The sequence below is a fragment of the Bos javanicus genome, chromosome 13 (assembly GCF_032452875.1).
Source record: "Bos javanicus breed banteng chromosome 13, ARS-OSU_banteng_1.0, whole genome shotgun sequence".
In the NCBI taxonomy this organism is placed as follows: Eukaryota; Metazoa; Chordata; class Mammalia; order Artiodactyla; family Bovidae; genus Bos; species Bos javanicus.
The window spans coordinates 26,276,016-26,300,694 of record NC_083880.1 but is presented as its reverse complement, the minus strand read 5'-3'; the positions used below and the strand labels follow the sequence as shown (position 1 = coordinate 26,300,694).

General features: G+C 37.3%; 1 protein-coding gene across 1 annotated transcript in view; it reads right to left on the bottom strand.

Annotated features, from left to right (window-relative positions):
- Nucleotides 1-24,679, bottom strand: part of GPR158 (G protein-coupled receptor 158) — a 300,295-nt gene that overhangs the window by 13,502 nt on the left and 262,114 nt on the right. The window contains exons 7-8 of the mRNA XM_061436038.1: nucleotides 11,800-12,038; nucleotides 1,288-1,426 (exon numbers count right to left, since the gene is read on the bottom strand). Coding sequence (XP_061292022.1) covers nucleotides 1,288-1,426; nucleotides 11,800-12,038 — 378 coding nt within the window. The remainder of the gene's footprint in view (nucleotides 1-1,287; nucleotides 1,427-11,799; nucleotides 12,039-24,679) is intronic.

Genomic DNA, 24,679 nt, shown 5'->3' with positions numbered 1-24,679 from the left:
GCAGATAAGAGGAACATATATATCCTATTGATATAAAATATTTTTGCTGATGTTGGATGCCTTATTTAATATTATTTCACTCCAGGAAAAATTTGCCAAGACAGATCCAGCTGATTTCAATTGTTATTGCTTCTTATCCTTGAATAGAGCTTGTGTCTACATATAAGCTCATGGTTTTTATGATTCTTCTGGTCGAACTGGTGGGCTGTTTGCGACTCTGTAGGAAAGGTCTAAGCAAAATAGGAAAGTTATTTTTAACAAGTATTTAACATGTTTCCTGTCACTTTAGCTCTGTTAAAACAGTGTTTTCTGAAGTGTGGCTGTGCATTCAGATATCAACTGAATGCAAGACATCATTTTATGATTACTGACTACAGTGAGAGATGATAAACAACCTGTAAAACTTCCACAGATCATCACTTTTTCATCCTTTCATTAATCTCTATCTTTCCACTGAGGGCCAAGACTAATACTCAAAATTTCTAATTACTTAAAGTGTGTCTTAACTTTTAATGTATATCAAGTAATTGAATGGCATCTCTTTGTTGTTTTTCAAACTAATGGATTCCTTTTATTTTCTTGCTGAGATTTATTTTCAATTATGAATCAGGTGAAAATTCTCAAAAGATAAGTCATGCATCTTTCATTTTTCTTCATTTTTCATAAGCCATTTTCTTTCTTCTTTGTACTCTTTGGCTATGGAACCATATGGAATAACAAGAAACGGAGGGCTAGGCCATATATTCTTACCATAGAAAGAGTGTGAGGATGAAAAAAATCCAACTGCACACAAAAATCCAACCATCAACTTGGAATGGATTTTGCTTTTGAATTCAACCTATTTCACATACGTAAGTTATCTGAGTGTTAGGATTTTGAAAGTATAAACTAACATAATAAACACGAGTGAAATCATAGATGATTTATCTGTATCTATTTTATAATGTATGTATGCATTGCTTCATGGCTCCAGAACAAAAAGTATGACATACAATAAACAATACCCAATGACAACCCCAGAAGTGGTTTAACATAATACAATAACAGTGAGTTCCCTTTCAAATGAATGAAGGCAATAAACAGCTCATCAGAAGGAACTAAGAGCAGCAGAGTTAAAAAAAAAACTATTCATTTGTCATTTCTGTGACAAAGAAATTAGTCAATGTACAAAACACTATCCTTCCTAAATCTTTCCATTATGTATCTTACCCAGTTTTGCTGTTTAAATTAAACTGCAACACATCAGAAAAATAAAACAGTTATTTTGCAACTCTACAGATCACTTGCCTAATTGTATGGAATATAGCAGAGATAATGAGCTCATTATGAACTGCAACGGCCATATAGCGCGGCTCATGAAATGCTGAAGGGACCGTCCGCACTGCATAGCAGAGATAAACACCCCACAGGAGGAATAAAAATTCAGCTGTGAGAAGAACAGAAAACACACAATTCGCTGTTAGTTTTATAGGTGAAGGAAGAAGTAAAATTTAAGCACTTTAGCAGGCATTTTGTGTCTATGATAGAAACACACAGAAATAGATGCATACAAAAATGTCATTCACATATGAATACATAGGCCATGTTTATTTTTAATTTTTATTCAGTGTATAGAGGATTTTTCATAGGTATATTTTATTTTTTCAATTAAACATTTTTTAAACAGTGTTTGATATCTCAGATTTTTTTTTTTTTGAGAATCAATAGCTATTTCCTAAAATGTGCAAAATAATTTTCTACATCCCGAACGTAAGTTTAAGCTGTTCACAGAGCCTCTGAATCACAATAAAGTCATCAAGGTAGCAAAAGGCTTATAATGTATTTACATGCAGCTTCGAGATATTTAAGTTCTTAATGCACTGAGTCTGGTTCAAAGACCTCCATTGCCCGAACTGTGAGAAAATTGGTTGCTAAACATGCAGTGGCATATTTTATCAGTGAACCTTCATGGTTTTCACACCTGACAGACATCTAATCTTTGGTGAGTATATGCCAAAGTTTTAGTGAAATTCCCCATCACCTTGTTCGCTTGCTCAAGCCAGAAGAGACAATATAGTGTGGCAGTTAAGGATAGGGCTTCAGAATCATGCTAGACCTGATGGGGAATTCTGGCTGGCTCCCCAATTAACTTTGCATTATCTGACTCGAGTTAACCCTCTGGTCACAGTTTCCTTCCCTGGAAAATGAGGATAATAAAAGTACATATTTCATGGGGCTATTTGCTGCTGCTGCTGCTGCTAAGTCGCTTCAGTTGTGACCGACTCTGTGTGACCCAACGGACGGCAGCCCACCAGGCTTCCCCGTCCCTGGGATTCTCCAGGCAAGAACACTGGAATGGGTTGCCATTTCCTTCTCCAATGCATGAAAGTGAAAAGTGAAAGTTAAGTCGCTCAGTCCTGTCCGACTCTTCGGGACCCCATGGACTGTAGCCTACCAGGCTCCTCTGTCCATGGATTTTCCAGGCAAGAGTACTGGAGTGGGGTGCCATTGCCTTCTCCAGGCTATTTGCTAATGAAATCAAATAATGGACAGAAAGCACTTAACAGTTTCTGATAGGGATGATGTCAGATAAATAAATAAAAGCAAATGTTAAATAATTAGTTCTTTTTGTTAAACATCTCCTTTGACTTTCTGAAATTAAAAAAAATTTTTTTGGCCGTGCTGGGTCTTTGTTGCTATGCTCAGACTGTCTCTAATTGTGGTGAGCAGGGGCTATTCTTCATTGTGATGCATGGACTTCTCATTTGGTAGCTTCTCTAGTTGTGGAGCACGGGCTCCAGGGTGTGTGGGCTTCAGTAGTTGTGGTGCGTGGGATCTAGAGCACAGGTTCAGTAGCTGTGGCTCAGGAGCTTAGCTGCTCCACAGCATGTGGGATCTTCCCAGACCAGGGATTGAACCCATGTCTCTAGCACTGCCAGGCAAGGGCAAGACTCTTCACCACTGACCCATCAGGGAAGTCCCTCTTTTGACTATTTTTTTAAAACTGAACATTGTTACTTTACCCTATTCTGACCAAGTAACTGTTATCATGCATTTTCTCTGTCTTAGTGATGTGACCTCATGGGACAATAATACCCAATTAACAAAAAGAAAGTTCTGGTTAGCAAAAACATTTCACAAAATGCGTTACCTAGAGGTAATCTACTTGCATACTGAAATACTGATTTCCAGTTCCATATGCCCAGGTGTTTTACCTGCTAAAGTTTCAGCATATTTCTACCAGTATTTAAACAATAAGCCCTAAGTAAACACACCTTTCAAGAGTTACTCAAAAACTCTGATATGGTCAAAAGCCAAAGAGAAAATAAACCTCACTCAAAGATCTCCATGATATGAGAGTGGAGGTCTTGATTATTCTGTATGTTGGCCACTGGCCATGTCTGTGAATGTTCTTCCTAGCCAAGCTTACTGGATTTGGAAAAGGTCTTCATGGAAAGCTTTCTTCCCTAAGGCTTGTACCTCTGTCCATGGTATTACTATTGCCTCTTCACCCAGGTTTGAAATCTCAGAGCCACCTTTCACTGATACATTTTCTACCTAGACTTATTTTTCATATGTATCACTTCTCTCAATGTCCACAATTACAATTGTTGCTTAAGTTCCTATAAGTTTACTCCTTATTTATCAACTGTCCATCTAAACCTGGATTCACCCTATATTAATCATTCTCTATAACAGCGACAAGTTCATTTTTCTAAAACTCCACTTTGATCCAGATCTCCATTTGGGTTCACTGATTCATATTAATATTTCCCTTTGAAGATCCATTCATACCTACTTAGGACCCTGGAATTAATTTCTGTTCCCAAAGGAAGACTACAGGGGTTCCTGCCAGGGCAGACATGTTTCAAGACTTTGATAACTTTCTTGTCAGAAAGTTTCAAGACTTTCTTACCCCCTAAGGGCTTCCTGTTGGCTGCCCCATTGCTTGGCCTTATTCATTTGTGCTCATGTAGTTCTTAGACCTTGATTTCCTGTCTATTCTCTGACCCTCATGTGAGCTCTTATGAGGAACTGCTTGTATCTTCATTTAGAAATCTTCAGCAGTTCACTATTATTTTATAAGATTGGCCCTCTATGACCTCATGTCATACAACCAACATGAACTCCCAGAGTTCCCCAACATGAACTCTGAGCTGGCCCAGGAAGACTCACTGTCCTCTGAACACTCCAAAGATTCTTGCTTCTGCGTCTTTGTTTATGCTATTACTAACACACAAAATCTCCTCTCATCCACACTTCCAAATATTAACCAATCTTTCGATGTTCAATTCAGGTCCCACCTCCATCCCTAGGTCCCCAGCCATGATTCTAACTTACACTGAAGTTTCCTTCCTCTAATCTCTTACAGTTTTTAACTATCTATACCACACAACACAGAGAATAATTTGCCACACAATATATAACTGGGAGAAAACTGTTCATGGAGTCTTGAGCCCTGACTGTGATGATATTTATCAGGATAAGAACTAAGTCTTTCAATTATTTTTTCTACCTTTGCCCACAAAGATGATAGCAAGGATACTGATCACACATGAATAAGATTTAATAAATATTTGTTGAAATGAATGAATATAAATGATACCAGTTTCAGGTATTTAAGAGATATAGGCTTTCTGTTATCTTGCCACTCCACTTAACACTGATGGATGTCTAGACCCATCAAACATCTATATACACAATTTAAAGATAATACTGGCATTATGATGAATAAAGGCAAATGATACTTATTGATGGGCCACTAAGTGTGTGGTAATTGACACTCAAGAATGATGAATACAAAATATTATTAAATAACACTAGCACAAAAATGTGCTGTAGTTGAAGGATCCACATAAAGCTGAATTATGAAAACATTATCTCCTGGCCACTTATAGCAGTGCTTTTATATAATTTTATACTGAACACTTTTTTTTTTAAAGGAAAGTAGTTATCAAGTTAATTAGTATGCTACAATAGAGAATTACATTTAAAAATATAAGACAAAATAAGAGTCCTCCAAACAGCTAAGCTGAACATTAAAATCATTTCATTAGCAATATCAAACAATATGCCCCAGCAGAAAAACAATTTATTATTCAAAGTACCAATTAAACTAAATGTGATTTATAAAAGTTGTGCTGAGGAAAAAAAAGTCAGTTTCATATAATTAACTTCAGACTAACACTGCAATCAGTAAAGAAAATATGCAGATGTTACCAAATTTTGCAATGCTGTTTCATGGGGGTTGAAATATATGTTGTGCTTCTGCTTTAGAAAATAATTTTTGGTGGCAAACGATTGATGGGAGGCATGGATATACTTAAAAAGGGAATTGTATTTATATTTAAAGATTCAAATAGGGCTTTCAGAAAACTGAGGTATTCCATTTTTAATCTATAAGGAATAACATTTCATTTAAAAGTTAACTACCATAGCCTTTAAAAAATTAATACACCATAATGAAAGTAATTTCAAGTTATCTTTCCAAAGGCCTGGGTCAAGCAAAGGAGTGAGAAATAATATTAGTTTTTTGACACTGAAGATGTCCCAGGTTGGTGATCTTAGAACACCCACAAGGGCTGGAGAAAAGCAATCTCAAAGTACAAACGACTCTCAAGCTGTGATCCTCTGCTTTGCCATGCTGCAAAGGCGTTTTGTATTAATAATGTTTTATGCTTCTTGTGTGCTTCTTCACTCAGTTGTGTCTGACTCTTTGTGACCCCAGGATTGTAGCCCACCAGGTTCCTCTGTCCATGGGGATTCTCCAGGCAAGAATATTGAAATGGGTTGCCATGCTCTTCTCTAGCAGATATCCCCAACCTTGAACCCAGGATTGAACCTGGATTGAACCCAGGTCTTCCACACTGCAGATGGATTCTTTACCCTCTGAGCCACCAGGGGAGCCCTTATGCTTCTTAGAACATTTAAAAATTATTTTTACAGATCAGATCAGTCGCTCAGTCGTGTCTGACTCTTTGCGACTCCATGAACTGCAGCACGCCAGGCTTCCCTGTCCATCACCAACTCCCGGAGTTCACCCAGACTCCTGTCCATCGAGTCAGTGATGCCATCCAGCCATCTCATCATCTGTCGTCCCCTTCTCCTCCTGCCCCCAATCCCTCCCAGCATCAGAGTCTTTTCCAATGAGTCACAACTAAATATATAAATGAAACATTTAGCTTTCCTTTTCCAAGTGTTTCTTTTAATGTTGTCTTCTGTTTTTCTCTAAATCCTATCCACTTAGAAAATTTACAAAGTAAACTTACTCCATTTTATTCTAATAATATGGTGGACTGCACAGAAGTTATCATTAGGTCAAACAACTAAATAATGCTTGAGAACAGCTCAAATTCCAGCATTCCAGGGTTTGGCTGCAGACAGAAACTTTATATTCTGGAGGCTTATTTGTCTTTTCTTTGATTTAAATAAAGATAGGTGTGAGATTTACAGTGGTGAAAACAATGAAAAGGATACTTCTGGTAGAATTTTAAAGGGAGGATTGACTTTGTGAGATCACGTGGCCTTGGGGGTACATTTTTGAGAGTGTGGATGTGGCCGTGAAGTGGGTGATTGGTGAGTTGCAGGAGTTCTGTTTGTCATAAAATCAGTGTATTCATCTAAGAAGCATGGAGAAGATGGATGTTGCTGGGAGTTCACAACTAGGACTCTGCCGGCCAGGAATGCCCCTTCTCAGCTCCTGGGAGCAGTAAGGAAGAGATGGGCAGAGCTGAGCCGTAGGACACATCCATGGACACGCCCACTGAGAACCTGGCTCCACCCCTGCTGACTCACCATGAACAGAGTCTGCATCCCAGGTCTCCTGGTTCTCTTGACCAGTGTTCTCTAAATTATATCCTTCAATGGAGACTTTCTTTTGCTTTATTACTAGAGGCATAGACATTGGTTTTGACTACTGTGGGGAATGGGTCTCAGTGAGCTCAAACAGGAAAACTCACAAGCCTTCCTATTCCTCCATACTTAAACCTCAGAAGAAGGCTCTGTTTGCTACAGTTACTGCAGACATTGGAGTGGAATGGGGGTAAAACAGGCTGGAATTTGCAGTCCATATGGGTTAGCAGCTTGTTTTTAAACTATGATAGTCATCTTAGTACGAGTAAAAGAGCTGCCAAAATCTTTTGACAACAGAGTTAATCTATAGGCTATCTACTGAAGCAACAAAACCTTTTTTCCCCATCTTAATTATTCACCCTTTAGAATCCAACGGTTCCACGGGGGAGCTGAAGCTCCTTAGAAGCTATGATTGCTACAGATATCTTAATTACTCCTGCTCCATGTCTTTTAGGCACTGCCCCAAGACCCCATCCCAAAATTTCTTCACTTCTAAAAAGAAAAATGGCGTTGTAAGGATAAAATGATGGAGAGGGCAATGGCACCCCACTCCAGTACTCTTGCCTGGAAGGAGCCTGGTAGGCTGCAGTCCATGGGGTCGCTAAGAGTCGGACACAACTGAGCGACTTCACTTTGACTTCTCACTTTCATGCATTGGAGAAGGAAATGGCAACCCACTCCAGTGTTCTTGCCTGGAGAATCCCAGGGACGGGGGAGCCTGGTGGGCTGCCGTCTCTGGGGTCACACAGAGTCGGACATGACTGAAGTGACTTAGCAGTAGCAGCAGCAAGGATAAAATGAAGGAACAAAATTAATTTATCCTTTCTCTCAGCCCTTCAGCATTACAACTACTCTTCAAAGAAATAAAACATTGTTCACAAGAGGTAATATGTAGATAAACAAGGAAAATAATATCTACGTCACTCATTCAAGAAACTATGAAAAAGACCTTCAAAAAGTATGTCTGTATCATATATAGAATCTAAACACAACGCAACAAAACAAAACCACATCGAACACATAGAAACAGTACAATGATGATTGACAGGGGCTAAAGTTGTGGGGATAAGGAGAGATTGGTCAAAGGCTACAGATGTTGTTAAAAGATGGATACATTTTGAGGATCTAATGTAAGTAACTATACTTGAAATTTGCTAAGAGAATGGATTTTAAGCATTCTTACACATACACACACACCTCCCCCAGGAAACTATGTGAGTTGATGAATATGTTAATTAACTTGACTGGGGGAATCATTTCACAATGTATCATATATCAAGTCATTATGTTTAAATATATTACAAGTTCACAGATTATGATTCAATAAAGTGCAGTATAAAATTAAAAAACTTAAAATAAATAAATAAAACAACATAAAAAACAAACAACCCTCCCCCCACCCCCAAAAAAAGTATGTGTGAAGTTTCTCATGACATAGCCTGTCAATGCAGTCAAGCTTTCATTTCTTTGATTGAAAATTTAAAATACATTAAAAAAATTGTAACAAACGATGCAGCAGGATTAAGGCATATGGTACATTAGAATAAAAAAAGATGCATGTAAATGAACCTAAATCATGAACATTAATCTAAGTCAGATGGAAAGGAAGTCTAATCTATTTTCCTCAGTACTCATTAAAGGGTGCTTGTACCATATTTCACCTGTCACAATATAGCCTAATCTTCTAGGAGAATTAAGTATTTAAATCCTGAGAAACAATAGCTATTCTAGAATTTCCCTATATAACTCAGTAGGTGTTACTGTATTCTTCTCAGTCTCTTCTAAACACTGGCGTACAACTAATTGAATTACTGAACACATTGTCTGCTTTGTGTTTAAAATATACAAGCCAAGAGAAGAATCAGGTTTCTTCCCAGTAGTTTTCTATACCTGATTCCTCCTCTGAAACACCTGTGGTAGGAAAATCACCTACATGGGCAGTTCTGGAGTGAGCAAGAAGTAGGAAGGACCCATTCCTTAAATTTATGACTCATATTTCTAACTAGAGTTCTACTTCAGTGGAAAAACTAGAATCACACTCAAATGATTCTTTAATTTGTATTAAAAAAAAAAAAAACCGGATAGTTTCAGACAGGTAAAACTGATCCATGTTTATCAATATATTAGCACCACTTTTTTTTTTTTAAATTGACTCCTGACACTAATATAAATATACACAGCTTCTTGACACAGATTTCTCACAACAGCTTCAAGGTAAAGCCTATCTCCATCCTTTCCCTGCACAGAATTATTTCTGCTTAGGAAATGGGGAATAATTTAGCTTTCAGTACATGCTTCTTTCTGGCAGAATGAAGATACATTAATTTATTCTTGAATAACAGCTTGGATATAAAAAATCTAATGGTAAACATGCTATTTATAGAAATATATAAAGAGAACTGCAAAGAGGCACACATTAGCAAACATTAAGAGGGGTTAAATACAGAATATCTTATGCTACATGCCAAAAGAGAAATAAATGCAACCACTGTAGGGTAGTGTGGAAAAAGAATTTTACAGCAACCACATGTCTCTTTGAGTTTTCAAGATAGTCTTAATTTAAAATATTTGTTCCTGTTGTTAAATCACGTGTCTCTTCTTCAGAGAACTGTGTCACTGCAAGAAAAGTGTAATTTTGAAACTAAGGTGTTTCAGTAGTTTATGAGTAGTTCAGTAAATTATTCAGTAGGACAAAAATAATCACTAAAAGGTAAAAATATTATCACCAAACATTTAACTTCCTCTTACCTCTTGATCTCTATACCTTATCATTAGTCTTTTACTTTAAAGTATTTTGCACCCTTAAGAAGGTCACATTTGTGATCTCTATGTAGAAATAAATATGAATACAGAACTGACAGTAACCTGTAGTTCATTTTACATAAACTTTCTTTATATATAAGAATTTTCTATAATAAACAAGATCCACTAAATACCTATAATGTTGCTAGTACTGAAGACCTTATGGTACATATAAAATATATAAGAGACTTATTCCTCTCATCAGGTAGTTTACTATTGGGTTATAAAGATAAGTGAGAATCGAAAGCAAAATTAGGTGGTAAAGTCTCTTGGTACAGTGGTAGTTCAATGAAGGAAGACAACCATTTGGACTAGAACCTAGGAGAATCTTTATAAAAGAGAAGTTCTTTGAGGCATGGGTAATATTTAGAATATTACAAAGAGGTAGAAAGAACATTTCCTTTGATAGGGAGAGTGGTGGAGGTGGGTAGGAACTGTGTGAAACAGGAAGGAAATGCCTAACTGGAAAAGAGGGTAATGTTAAAATACATTGTAAATAATGCTGGATTAACAATGCTGCTTAAGTTTACTGTGAGTCTTGAAAATCTGTTAAAGGAATTTGGAGAATCAGAAAGTGATGTGATGAATCAGTAAATTCAATCTACGTTGCTTTTAGAAGACACACACCCACACCCGCCCCACACAGACAACCCAAATTCAGGGATTTTGGAGTTGGCATCATTAGAATCGAGAAGGACATACAGCAGTACTTCTCAAAGTGTGGTCTCACACCCAAAAGCAGAAGCATCACCTGGGAACCTGATACAGAGCAAATTCTTGGGCTTCATTCTGCTTCTTCATTGCCAACCTAATGACTCCTCATTATGTATTTTGAATATCATATTCTTTGTAAAACATAAAAGAAATGTAATGTGCTTTTCTTCATAGTAATATTGGGAAACGATTTTTCTTAGTTTGGTCAACTTGGATTGAAGAATGTAAATTAATGTTACAGGTTTCTATTAAGTAGAAATTTTATATCTACACAATTTGTTTAATTTTCACATTCAGATGAAAGTCAGAATCAGAACTGCTTCCTACCCATGCTTTATCTTCTAATACTGATATTGATATCTACTGATATGGAACTACAGATATTTTCATTGCTATTGATCAAAATAATGATGACTAACTTTATATACTATTATAGTGCTATAACCATTCCCTTTATGTACCCACATTGCTTTATTACTACAGATACCAGGCTTATATGAGTCCTAAAATACCCTCTCAGAAAAATATTATTCCATTCAAATTGTAAACAATGTACACATTTTATGAGCTTCCAGCAAAATACTAAATGTGAACATTCCACAAACAACTGCCAATATGCGGGAGATAGATAATGGGAATTAAATTCATGTTTTTATTTTTGACATCTGCCAAAGAAAGTTAAGATTTGTCCCTGGTTGACTGAGGGGAATGACAACAAAATAATAAAATGTTTTTGTATTTTTGCAGGCTTAGTTTAAAAATAGCCCAATATTAACAACAGAAAAATTCCTATGGAATTTTCTCTTTCTCATTTTCCAAAAAACTGAGGTACCAGAAAAATAATCTGTGCTTTTGGCCCAACTCATCATGGGCTTCTTCTAAGTTCTCCAGTTTCTCAGTCACATAACTTACTCCCCACAAGTAGCAAGGTTCTGTGTTTGTATAATACCAGAACTCCAGAGAATTCCCAATAAATTATCTTTAGAGGAAAGATAAATTAGAAATTTTGTTCAGAGCACTCTATAGAGACCAAGTCTGATATATCACAGGACTCAAACAATATTAAAAATACCAGCACATTTCCTTTTTTCTCCCAAAATAAATAAGTCAAAACAATCGATACTGTTAGCCAAATGGGGACACATTGATAGGATGGAAAGCAGAAAGTCTGTGTATAAATAAGCTGCCTTTACTTACTGTGTTTCTCCTTCTTGTACAAAGAAGGGCATTTTCTGAACAAAGCTGCACACCTCTGAAAAATAATGGGAACTCCCAGAAAAAGTTTGCATTCCACATATCATTATTGTCCATTTCATAATATTGTTTTACCAAAACCAAATGGGTAAAATTCCTCTAGAGTTTGTGAAAGGGTTTGGCAAGGCTTCTGAGGAAGTCCGTTGTCATGCTAGTGGGCAAACAGAAGACAACCGCACAAACCGAGTGACCACGTACCGGCTGCTGTCATGTAATCCCAGCGCTCGACGAGGCACATACTGAAGATGAGGTGATCTGACGTTCGCCCTTGGCCAATGAGTGAAATGTGCCTCTCCAAATTCTGGCAAACAGATGATGTCCAGCCAACGAGAAACCAGAACACTACCAGGAGTATTACCGCCAGCATCCTCATGACACGTCCACCAGTCATGTATGGAATCCTCTGGGCTGTTCGTGAAAGAAACACCTTCAAAACCCTGGGAGAGCAAGACATCAAAATGTGAAGGCAAACCTAACATCCAGGAAGTAAAACTCTAAAATATCTGGTTTTTCTTGGTGAAATCTAAATCTACCCAAACTTACTTAGGCAGAATTTTAACACTAAAAAAAAAAAAAAAGTGCCACTTGTTATCATTACTGAATTCCTTTCTATTTTATCTTCCAGTAGCAGAACAAATATCCTGTGTTAGAGGTCAGTGAGTCAATAGATTTGTGTAGGATGGAATTCTTTTGAGGATGTCTTAATATTTCAAGGAAAATTCTCAGGACCTTAGAAAGATCCATAGGGAAACACTGCTCAAACTGGGTTTCTAAGGGATCAAAAGATAGTCCTGAAAGTTGGTAGTTGGATTTTACATTATACTAAGTCAAAAATTTCCTCAAATGAGTTATTCTTTATAGTAGAATGTTATAAAAGGTATTTTTTGAAAATAATTTTTTGTAGCCTCCCTTTGTCATCATTGTATCACAAAATGAAAAATAATTATGAGTACAAAAACAAAAGCAATAAGAGGACTATTTAAATACCCCTCAATAAGACTATTGCATTAAAGAAGAAGATTGGGATATGACCTACAAGAACTACATTCATTTTTTTGGTGTATATATGACTCAAATGCATAGCCAGGGTTGAGAACTACTGGATTACATGGTATCTAAGAACTGTTTCATCTCTGAAAATGATGTGAAGACAAAATTCAACCTTACTATAGGGATCTTTCCAGCTATCCTTTCTTTAATATCATCTCCAGAATATTCTTAGCTGATTTTAACTCCCTACTCTCATTCTGATATTTTAGGTCACAAAGTTGTGACTTGACATAAACTACCATAATGGTTTATGGTACTATAAGGGTATCCATAATCAATTTCTAAATAAATTCATCTTTTCAGCTTTTCTGCTTCCTCTTCCATCTCATTCTTTCAACATATTAAATGAAATGTTCCTATGAATTATTCATAAAAATCATTATAAATCCAGAAATGAAACTTACACACCTGAAATAATCTAGATGTTTTTTACTATCTTTTCTCTCAATGCAGGGCTTTGATAGCTCTTCCCCCTTATATCCAGTAAAGAAAGTTATTTTCTAGCATGTTCATATTTATCCTCCCCCTATCCATATTTGTGGGTTTTCTGGTGGCTCTGACAGTAAAGAGTCTGTCTGCAATGCAGAAGACCTGGGTTTGATCCCTGGGTCATTGGGAAGATCCCCTGGAGAAGGAAATGGCAACCCACTCCAGTATTCTTGCCTGGGGAATTCATGGACAGAGGAGCCTGGCGGGCTATAGCACAGGGGGTCACAAAGAAGCAGACATGACTGAGCAACTTTCACTTTAACCCATATCTTTAACTCCATTGTCCTTCAGCTAACACACAGTGTGAATTAATTCTGAATAAAATACTTATCCTCAATTTTAATGTGGAACAACATCAGAAAGGTTTTAGTATAAAATAAGAATACAAAAGATCACTTTACTCATTGTTTAACTACAGACAGTCCCCAATTTTAAACACTTCAACTTAGTGATATTTTGATTTTATGATGGCACAAATTGATAAGCATTCAGTAGAAACTGTACTTTGAACCTGAATTTCGATCTTTAACTGGGCTAATGGTACGTGGTACAATACTCTCTCCTGATGCCTCAGCTCCCAGACAGCCACGGGATCACAAGGTTAAACAACTGATCCACTTACAACCATTCTGTACTCATTCAATCATTATGCTTTTCACTTTCAGTACAGTATTCAATAAATGATATGAGATATTCAACATTTTATTATAAAACAGACCTTGCGTTAGATGATGTTGCCGAAGTGGAGGCTACTGTAAGTGTTCTGAGCACAGTTAAGGTAGACTGGGTTAAACTATGATGTTAGGTATGTTAGATGCGCTCACAACTTAACGATACTCTCAATCTACAATGGATTTATCTGGATATAATTCTATTGTAAATCAAGGAAGAGCTGTAGTTCACCAGATTAGCAGGTATTCTCCATTCCCTGGGTGAAACACACGAGCACTGGTAGCGAACGCACTGCCTCCCTCTATGGGCCTCAAACACTTCCGCTCCAGGGAGTTGAAGTGCTGCCTGTTAAGAATCACTTGTACTTGTTCCCAAATTAAACCCACTGTTAATCCTTTTTTTTGAAGTATAGTTGATTTGTGATATTAGTCTCAGGTGTGAAACTAACAATTCCACAGTGATTCAGTATTTTATAGATTCTACTACATTTAAAGTTAGATAAAGAGGGGAGGTGGTAGTTGGTCTGGGCCTTGACGGATATCAATTGACAGAAATGGAGGAAAGTAGAAAACATATAAGAGGATATTCTAACTGAAGGGAAAAACATAACAAAGTCTTTGAGGAATGTTGTCTTTGAGCGACAGTGGGTGGAAAGGTTTGGCAAGAGTAGAAGTTTTCCTTAACCCAGAGGAACTCCTAGGGATTTTTCAAGTTACTTTGAGGGGTTTTCACTGGGTTGAGAACCACTGCTTCAGAGAAAAAGAGTTATGATTTATACTTTCTTTCTATGGCCGAGATGTGGAAAGTCATTAATTTCTCTGTTACTTGAAGATTTTCACATATTTGCTCAAAGAGAGCAAAGAGCGAATTTTTAAAATAAATATCTTTAAAATATACTACTTCTTAACCAGATGAGCTTGTTTTTTGCAGAGGAAGTCTATATGATCCCAGTAGAGTAATCTTTTAGTCAAGAAACCAGCTTCCAAATTATCAGACATTTTCATGTTTTCCATGGGTATTTATCATAGAGTCTGAGAATTCAAGATTGTCAGGTCCCCACATCTCATTTCCAGAGAGGGAAAAACCAAAGCCCAGCCCTCATGAGCCTCCTGTTATCGATTTTACTGACTTTCAAACACTAGAAAATACAGTAACATAACTCTGCACTGCAGTCTAAGCATTTCAGGATATTGGTTTTTGTAAAATGGAATAAGACGCATTTTTCTAGGATTGCCTTAAAATAAAATGAGAAAATTCTGCTACATCTTTAAAAAAAATTAGCTCTTGTTAGTCTACATGGGTTCACTGCCTAGAAACCAAGTTCTAAAAGTGAAATCCTTAGACATGCACTTATATGAAATACAGCTGTAGAAAAAGTGCAACCATTAAACTTACACAGATTACTTTTCCGACTATTTTTTCATAGATTAATCTTTAAGCTATCATCTGTTGAGAAGGTTTCACTATTCTCAATGAACACAGTAATATATATAAGGACTACAAAAAAATCTCCAAAATTTAATACAAAATGGCATATTTAAAGTATATATTCAGTTCTCATTAATAGTAGATAAATTCATAAATAAGAATTTATGTACATCATAAATAAAGAAATCATGTTGAAATGATAAAAAACTATGGCAATCCAGGAATTGGCTGTCACTATATGTCTACCTCTTGGAGAAGGCAATGGCACCCCACTCCTGTACTCTTGCCTGGAAAATCCCATGGACGGAGGAGCCTGGAAGGCTGCAGTCCATGGGGTCGCTGAGGGTCGGACACGACTGAGCGACTTCACTTTGACTTTTCACTTTCATGCACTGGAGAAGGAAATGGCAACCCACTCCAGTGTTCTTGCCTGGAGAATCCCAGGGACGGGGAAGCCTGGTGGGCTGCCATCTATGGGGTTGCACAGAGTTGACACGACTGAAATGACTTAGCAGCAGCAGCAGCAGCATATATCTACCTCTACTTTTTCACTTTACACACACTTCTTGTCTGAGCTTATAAAATTACTATAAGGGCTTATATTTAGGTTATATGCGTATCTTCTTCAAACGCTGGACTGGAAGAAACACAAACTGGAATCAAGATTGCCAGGAGAAATATCAATAACCTCAGATATGCAGATGACACCACCCTTATGGCAGAAAGTGAAGAGGAACTCAAAAGCCTCTTGATGAAAGTGAAAGTGGAGAGTGAAAAAGTTGGCTTAAAGCTCAACATTCAGAGAAGAAAGATCATGGCATCCGGTCCCACCACTTCATGGGAAATAGATGGGGAAACAGTGGAAACAGTGTCAGACTTTATTTTTCTGGGCTCCAGAATCACTGCAGATGGTGACTGCAGCCATGAAATTTAAAAGACGCTTACTCCTTGGAAGGAAAGTTATGACCAACCTAGATAGCATATTCAAAAGCAGAGACATTACTTTGCCAACAAAGGTTCATCTAGTCAAGGCTATGGTTTTTCCTGTGGTCATGTATGGATGTGAAAGTTGGACTGTGAAGAAGGTTGAGCATCGAAGAATTGATGCTTTTGAACTGTGGTGTTGGAGAAGACTCTTGAGAGTCCCTTGGACTGCAAGGAGATCCAACCAGTCCATTCTGAAGGAGATCAGCCCTGGGATTTCTTTGGAAGGAATGATGGTAAAGCTGAAACTCCAATACTTTGGCCACCTCATGCGAAGAGTTGACTCATTGGAAAAGACTCTGATGCTGGGAGGGATTGGGGGCAGGAAGAGAAGGGGATGACAGAGGATGAGATGGCTGGATGGCATCACTGACTTGATGGACGTGAGTCTGAGTGAACTCTGGGAGTTGGTGATGGACAGGGAGGCCTGGTGTGCTGTGTTTCATGGGGTCGCAAAGAGCCGGACAGGACTGAGCGACTGATCTGATCTGATCTGATCTAATTGCTAGTTTGTTCTTTTCTTTAGTTTTTTTTTAGGTGGATACTTTTTGGAGTCTTTATTGAATTTGTTACAATATTGCTTCTATGTTTTTTTTTTTTTGTTTTTTGGCAGCAAGGTACACGGAATCTTAGCTCCCCCACCAGGGATTGAACCCTTACTCCCTGCATTGGAAGGTGGAGTCTTAACCACTGGACCATGAAGGAAGCCCCTCTAATTGATTGCTTCCATTATGTCATATTCTCTTGGTTTTCATCCTACTCCTCTGTCTGCAATATTTTAGTTTCCAGGACAGAGTCCTCTGCCTCAGTCTTCCTTTTAAATAAGACTTCTCCTCAAGGATCTCCTAAATGTTGTCATCTTGTTTTTGTTCTACATGTTATACCTGGGAAATTCCAACCATGACTCTGCTTCAGTTATGTACCTGTTGGTGAGTCTCAAATCTGTAACTTTGGTTTATTGAGATCACTCTCCTGAGCTCAAGATCTGTAGACTCAGTGACCCATTGGACATCAACAGGTCCCAAAATAAAATTATCACTCTCTCAATTCCTGTCTCCTCTAACCCACTGTTCATGTGTTACCTGTCTGAATGACCAGTACCAGTTAAGTATTCAAAGCAGAAACCTAGGGAGGAACTTTGATACTTCTCCCTCATCTATGTTCCAAATAGCAAATGCATAATTAAGAATATCTGGGTACTTCCCTAGAGGTCCAGTGATTAAGAATCCACCAGGCAATGCAAGAGACTTGGGTTCAACCTCTGGCCAGGCAACTAAACCCGCATGCCTCAACTACTGAACCAGGGCACCACAACTACAGAGAAGCCTAGTTGTGCACAACTAGTGCCCATCGAGTCAGTGATGCCATCCAGCCATCTCATCCTCTGTTGTCCCCTTCTCCTCCTGCCCCCAATCCCTCCCAGCATCAGAGTCTATGGCAGAAAGTGAAGAAGAACTAAAAAGCCTCTTGATGAAAGTGAAAGAGAAGAGTGAAAAGTTGGTTTAAAGCTCAACATTCAGAAAACTAAGATCATGGCATCTGGTCCCATCACTTCACGGCAAATAGATGGGGAAACAGTGTCAGACTTCATTTTTTGGGGCTCCAAGATCACTGCAGATGGTGATTGCAGCCATGAAATTAAAAGACGCTTACTCCTTGGAAGGAAAGTTATGACCAACCTAGATAACATATTAAAAAGCAGAGACATTACTTTGCCAACAAAGGTCCATCTAGTCAAGGCTATGGTTTTTCCAGTGGTCATGTATGGATGTGAGAGTTGGATTGTGAAGAAAGCTGAGCGCCGCAGAACTGATGCTTTTGAACTGTGGTGTTGGAGAAGACTCTTGAGAGTCCCTTGGATTGCAAGGAGATCCAACCAGTCCATTCTGAAGGAGATCAGTCCTGGGTGTTCATCGGAAGGACTGATGCTAAAGCTGAAACTCCAGTACTTTGGCCACCTCATGCGAAGAGTTGACTCACTGGAAAAGCCTCTGATGCTGGGAGGGATTGAGGGCAGGAGGAGAAGGGGACGACAGAGGATGAGATGGCTGGATCACATCACCGACTCGATGGACGTGAGTTTGAGTGAACTCCGGGTGTTGGTGATGGACAGGCAGGCCTGGTGTGCTGCTATTCATGGAGTCACAGAGTTGGACACGACTGAGCGACTGAACTGAACTGAACTGAGTGCACAGCAATGAAGAGTCCACGTGCCACAACTAAGAACTGCCACAGCCATAAAAAAGTATTTTTTAAAATAATTTAATTTTTACCTCTTAAACACTTAGAATATCTTTCAAATCTTTCTATTTTTCTCCATTTTCACTGCCACTGTACAGCTCCTGGTCATCAACCTATTTCCTCTAGTAGCTTCCTAACCAGTATCCTTACTGTTCTCTTCCACCATCAGGCCACACTGTACGTTAAAGCCACAACGACGTTCCTAACTGCACTTCTGATCCTGTTTCTCTCCTGTTTACAGTCCTGTGCTTCTCCACCCAAATCCAGCTACCTTAGGATGCTAAAAGGCCTTTAAAAATTGGTCCCTCCTTGCTTCAGCAGGCTCATCGCTCACCATTCTTGCCTTCCTCCAGGTCTCTGAACAACATATGGTGTCCTCTATCTGAACCTTTGCCCTCCTTTTCCTGTACTTCCCCTCCCTCTGCCCTCATCAATACAAACCCCTAATTTAGCCAATTTGTACATATTCCTTCAAGGTTCAATTGAGATGCCACTTGCTCTAGGCCAGTGGTTCCCAAACCAGTAGCATTAACATCATCCCAAAACTTGTTAAAAATGCAAATTCTTGGGTCCCCTCCAGATCTACTATATCAGAAACACTGGGGGTTATGGCCCAGAAACCTGTATTTTAACAAGCCCTTTAAATAAATTCTGATGAAGGCTATAGTTTGAGAGCTACTGCTCTAAATAATATTTTCCCCAAAGGCTTAAGTCTGGTGCACCTATCTTTCCAATGGGCTGACTGCTCTAACCTGTCAGATACAATTTTGAGTTTTTGTTACACTAACAACAAAATTTTAAACCTCTAGTATCAGAAAGTTTTCCATTTTCAGAATATTTGCATTTCTGATTCAACCACAACTTTTTTGTTTACTACAAGGAAATGAATATGTACATAATCAAGCCATACAAGCTTCTACTAACTTAATTGGAATAATCCTAAAGTCTTAAAGTTCTCCATTAGATTTGAATTTCTATTAATTTTACTGCTTTATTAGAAATTCCGGAAAATAAATGCTTCTGATGAAAGATAGGAGGTGATTATTTTCTTTTATAAATATAAAGCCACTCAATTCTTGGCAAAAGAGCCTTGATACTAAATAACACAAAAAAGGCTGAAGTCCTACTTCTCAGTTTGCTTTAAGTGGTCATAAGCCCTCATGCTTATCAAGCTTTTCATCTATTTCTCAAAATTTCATTTTCAGAAGTAACATACGCTACTTTTTAATCACTGGATATATTTAAAAGGATCAGTATCACCTAGGCAAAAATAGACTTTAACATTTATGAGACATGAAGTTCAGTAAGACTGTGGTGACTATTTTAAGTTACTGCTATTATAAGAAGGAAACCCACAACTCAGCTTCCCCAATATAGGTAATTTTATCAATTCCAATTACCTGCTTTAGCTCTCGTATCTCATAGTAACCTTCCTTTCTTTTGACCTGATTGTAAGTAGATAGGATAAGGGAGAAGAAAGAGTTATAAGACTGTTACAAGTCAAATATTTGATAGAGCTAGAAGGAATCTGCAGATTATTTCTTCTGCTGTCAGGAAAAAGGCAAAAATGTCTGTTTTCACCACTTCTATTCATCATTGTACCAGAAGTTCTAGTATGAGTAATTTGTCAAGAAAAAAAGAAATAAAATGAATCCATATTGGGATGGGAGAAGTAAAGCTGTATCTATTAGTAGATGACACAATCTCATATATAGAAAACTCTAAAGAACACACACACACATAATCTGAACTAAACACCAAATTCAGCAAAGTTGTAAGATGTAAGTTCAACATTTAAAAATCAGTTTTATTTTTATATATAAGCAATGAGCAACTTGAAAATAAAACTGACTAAAGAGTTTCACTTACTATAGCATCAAAAAACACCTAGGAGTAAATTTAACCAAGAAGGTAAAAGATGTAATCTATACAACATCATTGAAAGAAATTTTAAAAGATCTAAAGAGATGGAAAGTGTGTTCATGGGCTGGAAGATCTAATACTGCTAAGATGGCAATATTCCCTAAATTGATCTACAGGTTTAAGTCAATTTAACAAAACAGTGTGATACAAGCATAATGACAGACATACAGAACAACAGAATAAAACTGATCATCCAGAAATAAATCTCTACATCTTCAGTCAACTGGTTTTTTGACAACAGTGCCAATATTATTCAATAAGGAAAAAAATAATCTTTAAAAACAAAAATATAAAAAAGGGAGCTCCCTGGCTGTCCAGGGGTTAGGACTTGGTGTTTTTACTGCCATGATCCTGGGTTCAATCCCTGGATTGAACTAGACCCCACAAGCTGCTCAGTGCTACCAAAAAAAAAAAAAAGAAATTTTTTTAACAAATGGTCCTAAGGACAATTATATATCCAAGTGCAAAAGAATTAATTTAGACCTCTATCTCACATAATATACAAAAATTAATTCCAAATGAATCAAAGACTCAAATGTAAGAACTAAAACTATAAAATGCTTAGAAGGAACCAGAGGTATAGATCTTTCTGACCTGAGATTAGGCAATGGTTTCTTAAATATCATACCAAGGCATATGTACAAAAGAAAAAACAGATAAACTGAGCTTCATAGGAAAAAAAAAAATACGTGCACCAAAGCACACTATCAAGAAAGTAAAAAAAGAAAATCCATAGATTTGGAGAAAATATTTTCAAATAATTTATCTGATTAAGAGCCTCAGATCTAGAATTTATAAAAACTCATACAACACCAAAATGCAAAAGCCCAATTAAAAAATGGACGTATTTCTAAAGAGATAAATAAATGACCAATAAACACCCAAAAATAAACTCAACATCATCAGTCACTGGGGAAATGTATAAAAAGATTTTCTTCCTTTTGCGCTTTAAAAAATTTAAAGTTTCCTTGTAAGAATACCTGAAATGAATAAATATAAATATCTTCCAGCCACTTTTCAAAATTTACTAGGGGAAGGGACGGAGTGGGAGGTTGGGGTTTGCAGACATAAGCTATATATATGGAATGGATAAAACAACAAGGTCCCACTGTATAGCACAGAGAACTATATTCAACATCCTGTGATAAACCATAATGGAGAAGAATATAAAAAAGAATGCATAGATGTATAACTGAATCACTTTCTTGTACAGCAGAAATGAAAACAACACTCTAAATTAACTACACTTTAGTAAAAATGTTTAATAGGAAACAAAAGTCGCTATCTATCTATCCTTTCCCACAAAGCGTACATATTTGGTGCTAATGAGCATAGTAGAGAAAACTGCTATGAATTGCACTGATCCAGAATGGGTAGTCCTGAATAATGCATGAAATGAAAATCTCCATGTCAGAGCCAGAAGAAGGTTTTCTTGCAGCTTGCTTAAATGTTCGTTTTATATATACTACAAACAAAAAAAGTTTTGTTTTTTTATTGATTAGCCTTAGAAAAAGGAAAAGGCAATTTGTTTTCAGAAACCATATTGTAGGGAATAGGAAAATGTTCTTCTGGCATTGAGTTTCTTAATCTCTCTCCATTCCCTTTCATTTAAAATAGTTCCTCATTGTTCCTCTTGAAAATATACTTGGCTTTCCTGAGCCTAGAGATATTGCCTTTCTAGGTTTCTTAAAACTAACCAACCAGCAAACCTAGCTTAGCAAGTATTCTGTGAGAGGTTTCTTTTAGATCTGTCCTACATCATTAATGTCCTAAGTCAAACAAATCTATGGATACTGAAGGAAACTCCTTTTCATAAATGAACCTTCTCATTTTTGTCTACTTCAGCTCTGTGTTTCCTTATGATCCCTACTGAGCCAAATAAAATCTGTCCCTTTCTCCTTTCTTTTTCTGAAGAGAAACAGTTTCAGGTTCAAATAAAGTGCATTGCATGAACAGCCTGACAGTGAGGTGGGGTTGTGGGAATGTCTGTCCTGGGCGCAGGTAACAATTTCTTTATAGACTTTTAGGCAATAATAATAAGTCAAAGTTGTTCTGCTTTTTATCACCACCTTATGGTGGTGATTCTAAACAATGTCAGTGATAAAACACCTCCTCCCTTCTAAACAATGTCAGTGATAAAACACCTCCTTCCTTCTAAACAATGTCAGTGATAAAACAACTCCTCCCTGAGGAGTGGACCACTTTCACCTCTCTCCTCTAACTTGTTCCACTTCTATACTGCACTGTTAAGAAATACAAGACTTGTGACTTTCCTTTGCATTGGCATGGTAGTCTTTGTCTGTATGGCTCTCAAATGTGGGGAGAGACCCCTAAAGCAAAAGGTGGGAAATTTAAGTGATAAGATCCTTAAGTTCCAGGATAATAGTGTCATTTCTAGTGACAGATGAGATCCTATTCCTTTTTCATATTTTCTTCAAGTTTTCAGAGCTACTGGAATTCTATAAACACTACCATTGATCAGTGAGAGATCAGGATAAAGAAAAAGAAATGTTCAACAATTTTACTAAGCCCTGAGGGAAATGGCTGAAATAAAACAAGAACTCGGGTATTTCCTGTTTATCCTATTCTCAAGAGACTACAATAATCATTTTATTTATCAGTACTGATAATTGCCTTGGAATTTTAAGCCTTAGAGAGGTGAGATTTACTTTTCAAAAATTTGAAATAAAAAATGAAGTTCTTATGAAAATGAGAATATGGCGTTCAAGGGATGTTATCCCTTAGCTCAGGCTACCTTGATCCCTCAAGCCACCTTGGGTCAGGTCTGCCCAAACCTGGATCCTCAGCTTTCTCTTCAGTCTGTGGCCTTCCCCATATCATTACAATGAATTCCCTTTTTGCTTAATTTAGCTATCGTCAGTGTCTGTGGTTTGCAACCAAAACCCCCTACATGACATATTTACATATATTTCTATCATGTTTAAGATGTACAACAACTCTACAGGCGGGGTGAGAAGTAATTCTCAGACGTTAAAGTCATTTACTCTTGGCTGTATAAATAATTAATGGAAGAACTGAAATTCAAATTTGGATTTGTAAAGATTTATGTCTTTGCTCTCGATCATGTTACTATTAATATAAAATCTTTGAAGCCCTTTCTTGAGGACCATGTGTTGCTTGCCTATAAGAGATATCTAGCAGAGACATCCCTGCAGCTCCATTCATTATAACCATCCGCCCATTCATTCACTTAACAAATGTGTGAATGCATATAACATGGGCAAGATGCAGCGCTAAGGATGGGGGACAGAAAGCTGGCTCGGTCAGTCACTTCCCTCGGGTTGCTCTCATTCCTCTGGGATGCTGATTCTTCAGTTTACAGCCTTAAATGATATTGGAATCAGTTCCATTTAAACAATATGGAAAAAAGAATATAATATAAACCCATATGGTTCAGACAGGATAAGAATAATTCAGCTCATTAAATTAGAAATAGTTTCCACTCGATTTAAGCCTTCAGTAGGTAATCCTTCACTGCAATGCCTTCTAGAGACACAGAGAGAAAACAGTTTGAATTATAGTCTTTAAAATAAACAAAAGGATGAAGTGATCTAGTTTACCAAATCCCAATCATTTGCATACCACTCTCAAGATTCCTGCCTGTATCTGTGTACCAGCTAATATTTTCTTTAAATTTCTTCTATTTAAAATATTTTAAAGAAAATTTTACATTGCCACTTTAAAGGAAGAACTGATAGATAATTCACACATAGAATGTAATGATGAAAATGAATACAGTGAAATAAAGAGAATAGATTTCATCTAGGTCGTATTGCAATGGGAGGCTCTAAGCCTGAAGTTTGATCTGCTCTTTGTTGTAAAGGAAAATTAGCAACTGCTGTGCAGGTGTTAAAGACCTATTATTTCCAAACTAATTTTTCTCCTGGAAATAATCAGAAGGATAGAAAGAGAACCTGAATGGAAGGAATTTTCTTGCTTTATGGTTCTGTGTTATTTATTGGATTGGCAAAAAGTTCCGTAATGTCATATGGAAAAACTAGAATGAACTTTTTGGCCAACCCAATAATGTTGTGTTTTTGTCCCACGATCAGCCTCTTCCAGACCATGGTGTCATATGTTTCAGACACTTGAGGACATGCAACAAGTCAGGGGAATAGGAATGTGTTAGGTGTGGAGGGAACTGTGGGAAGCTACTTCCAATTCTGCAGCTGACATTTTCATTCATTCATTTATCAATTACTAAGCATTAAGCACCCACCATGTGTCAGTCATTGTGCTAAGAGCTGGGGATTCAATGTAAGACCCTCAC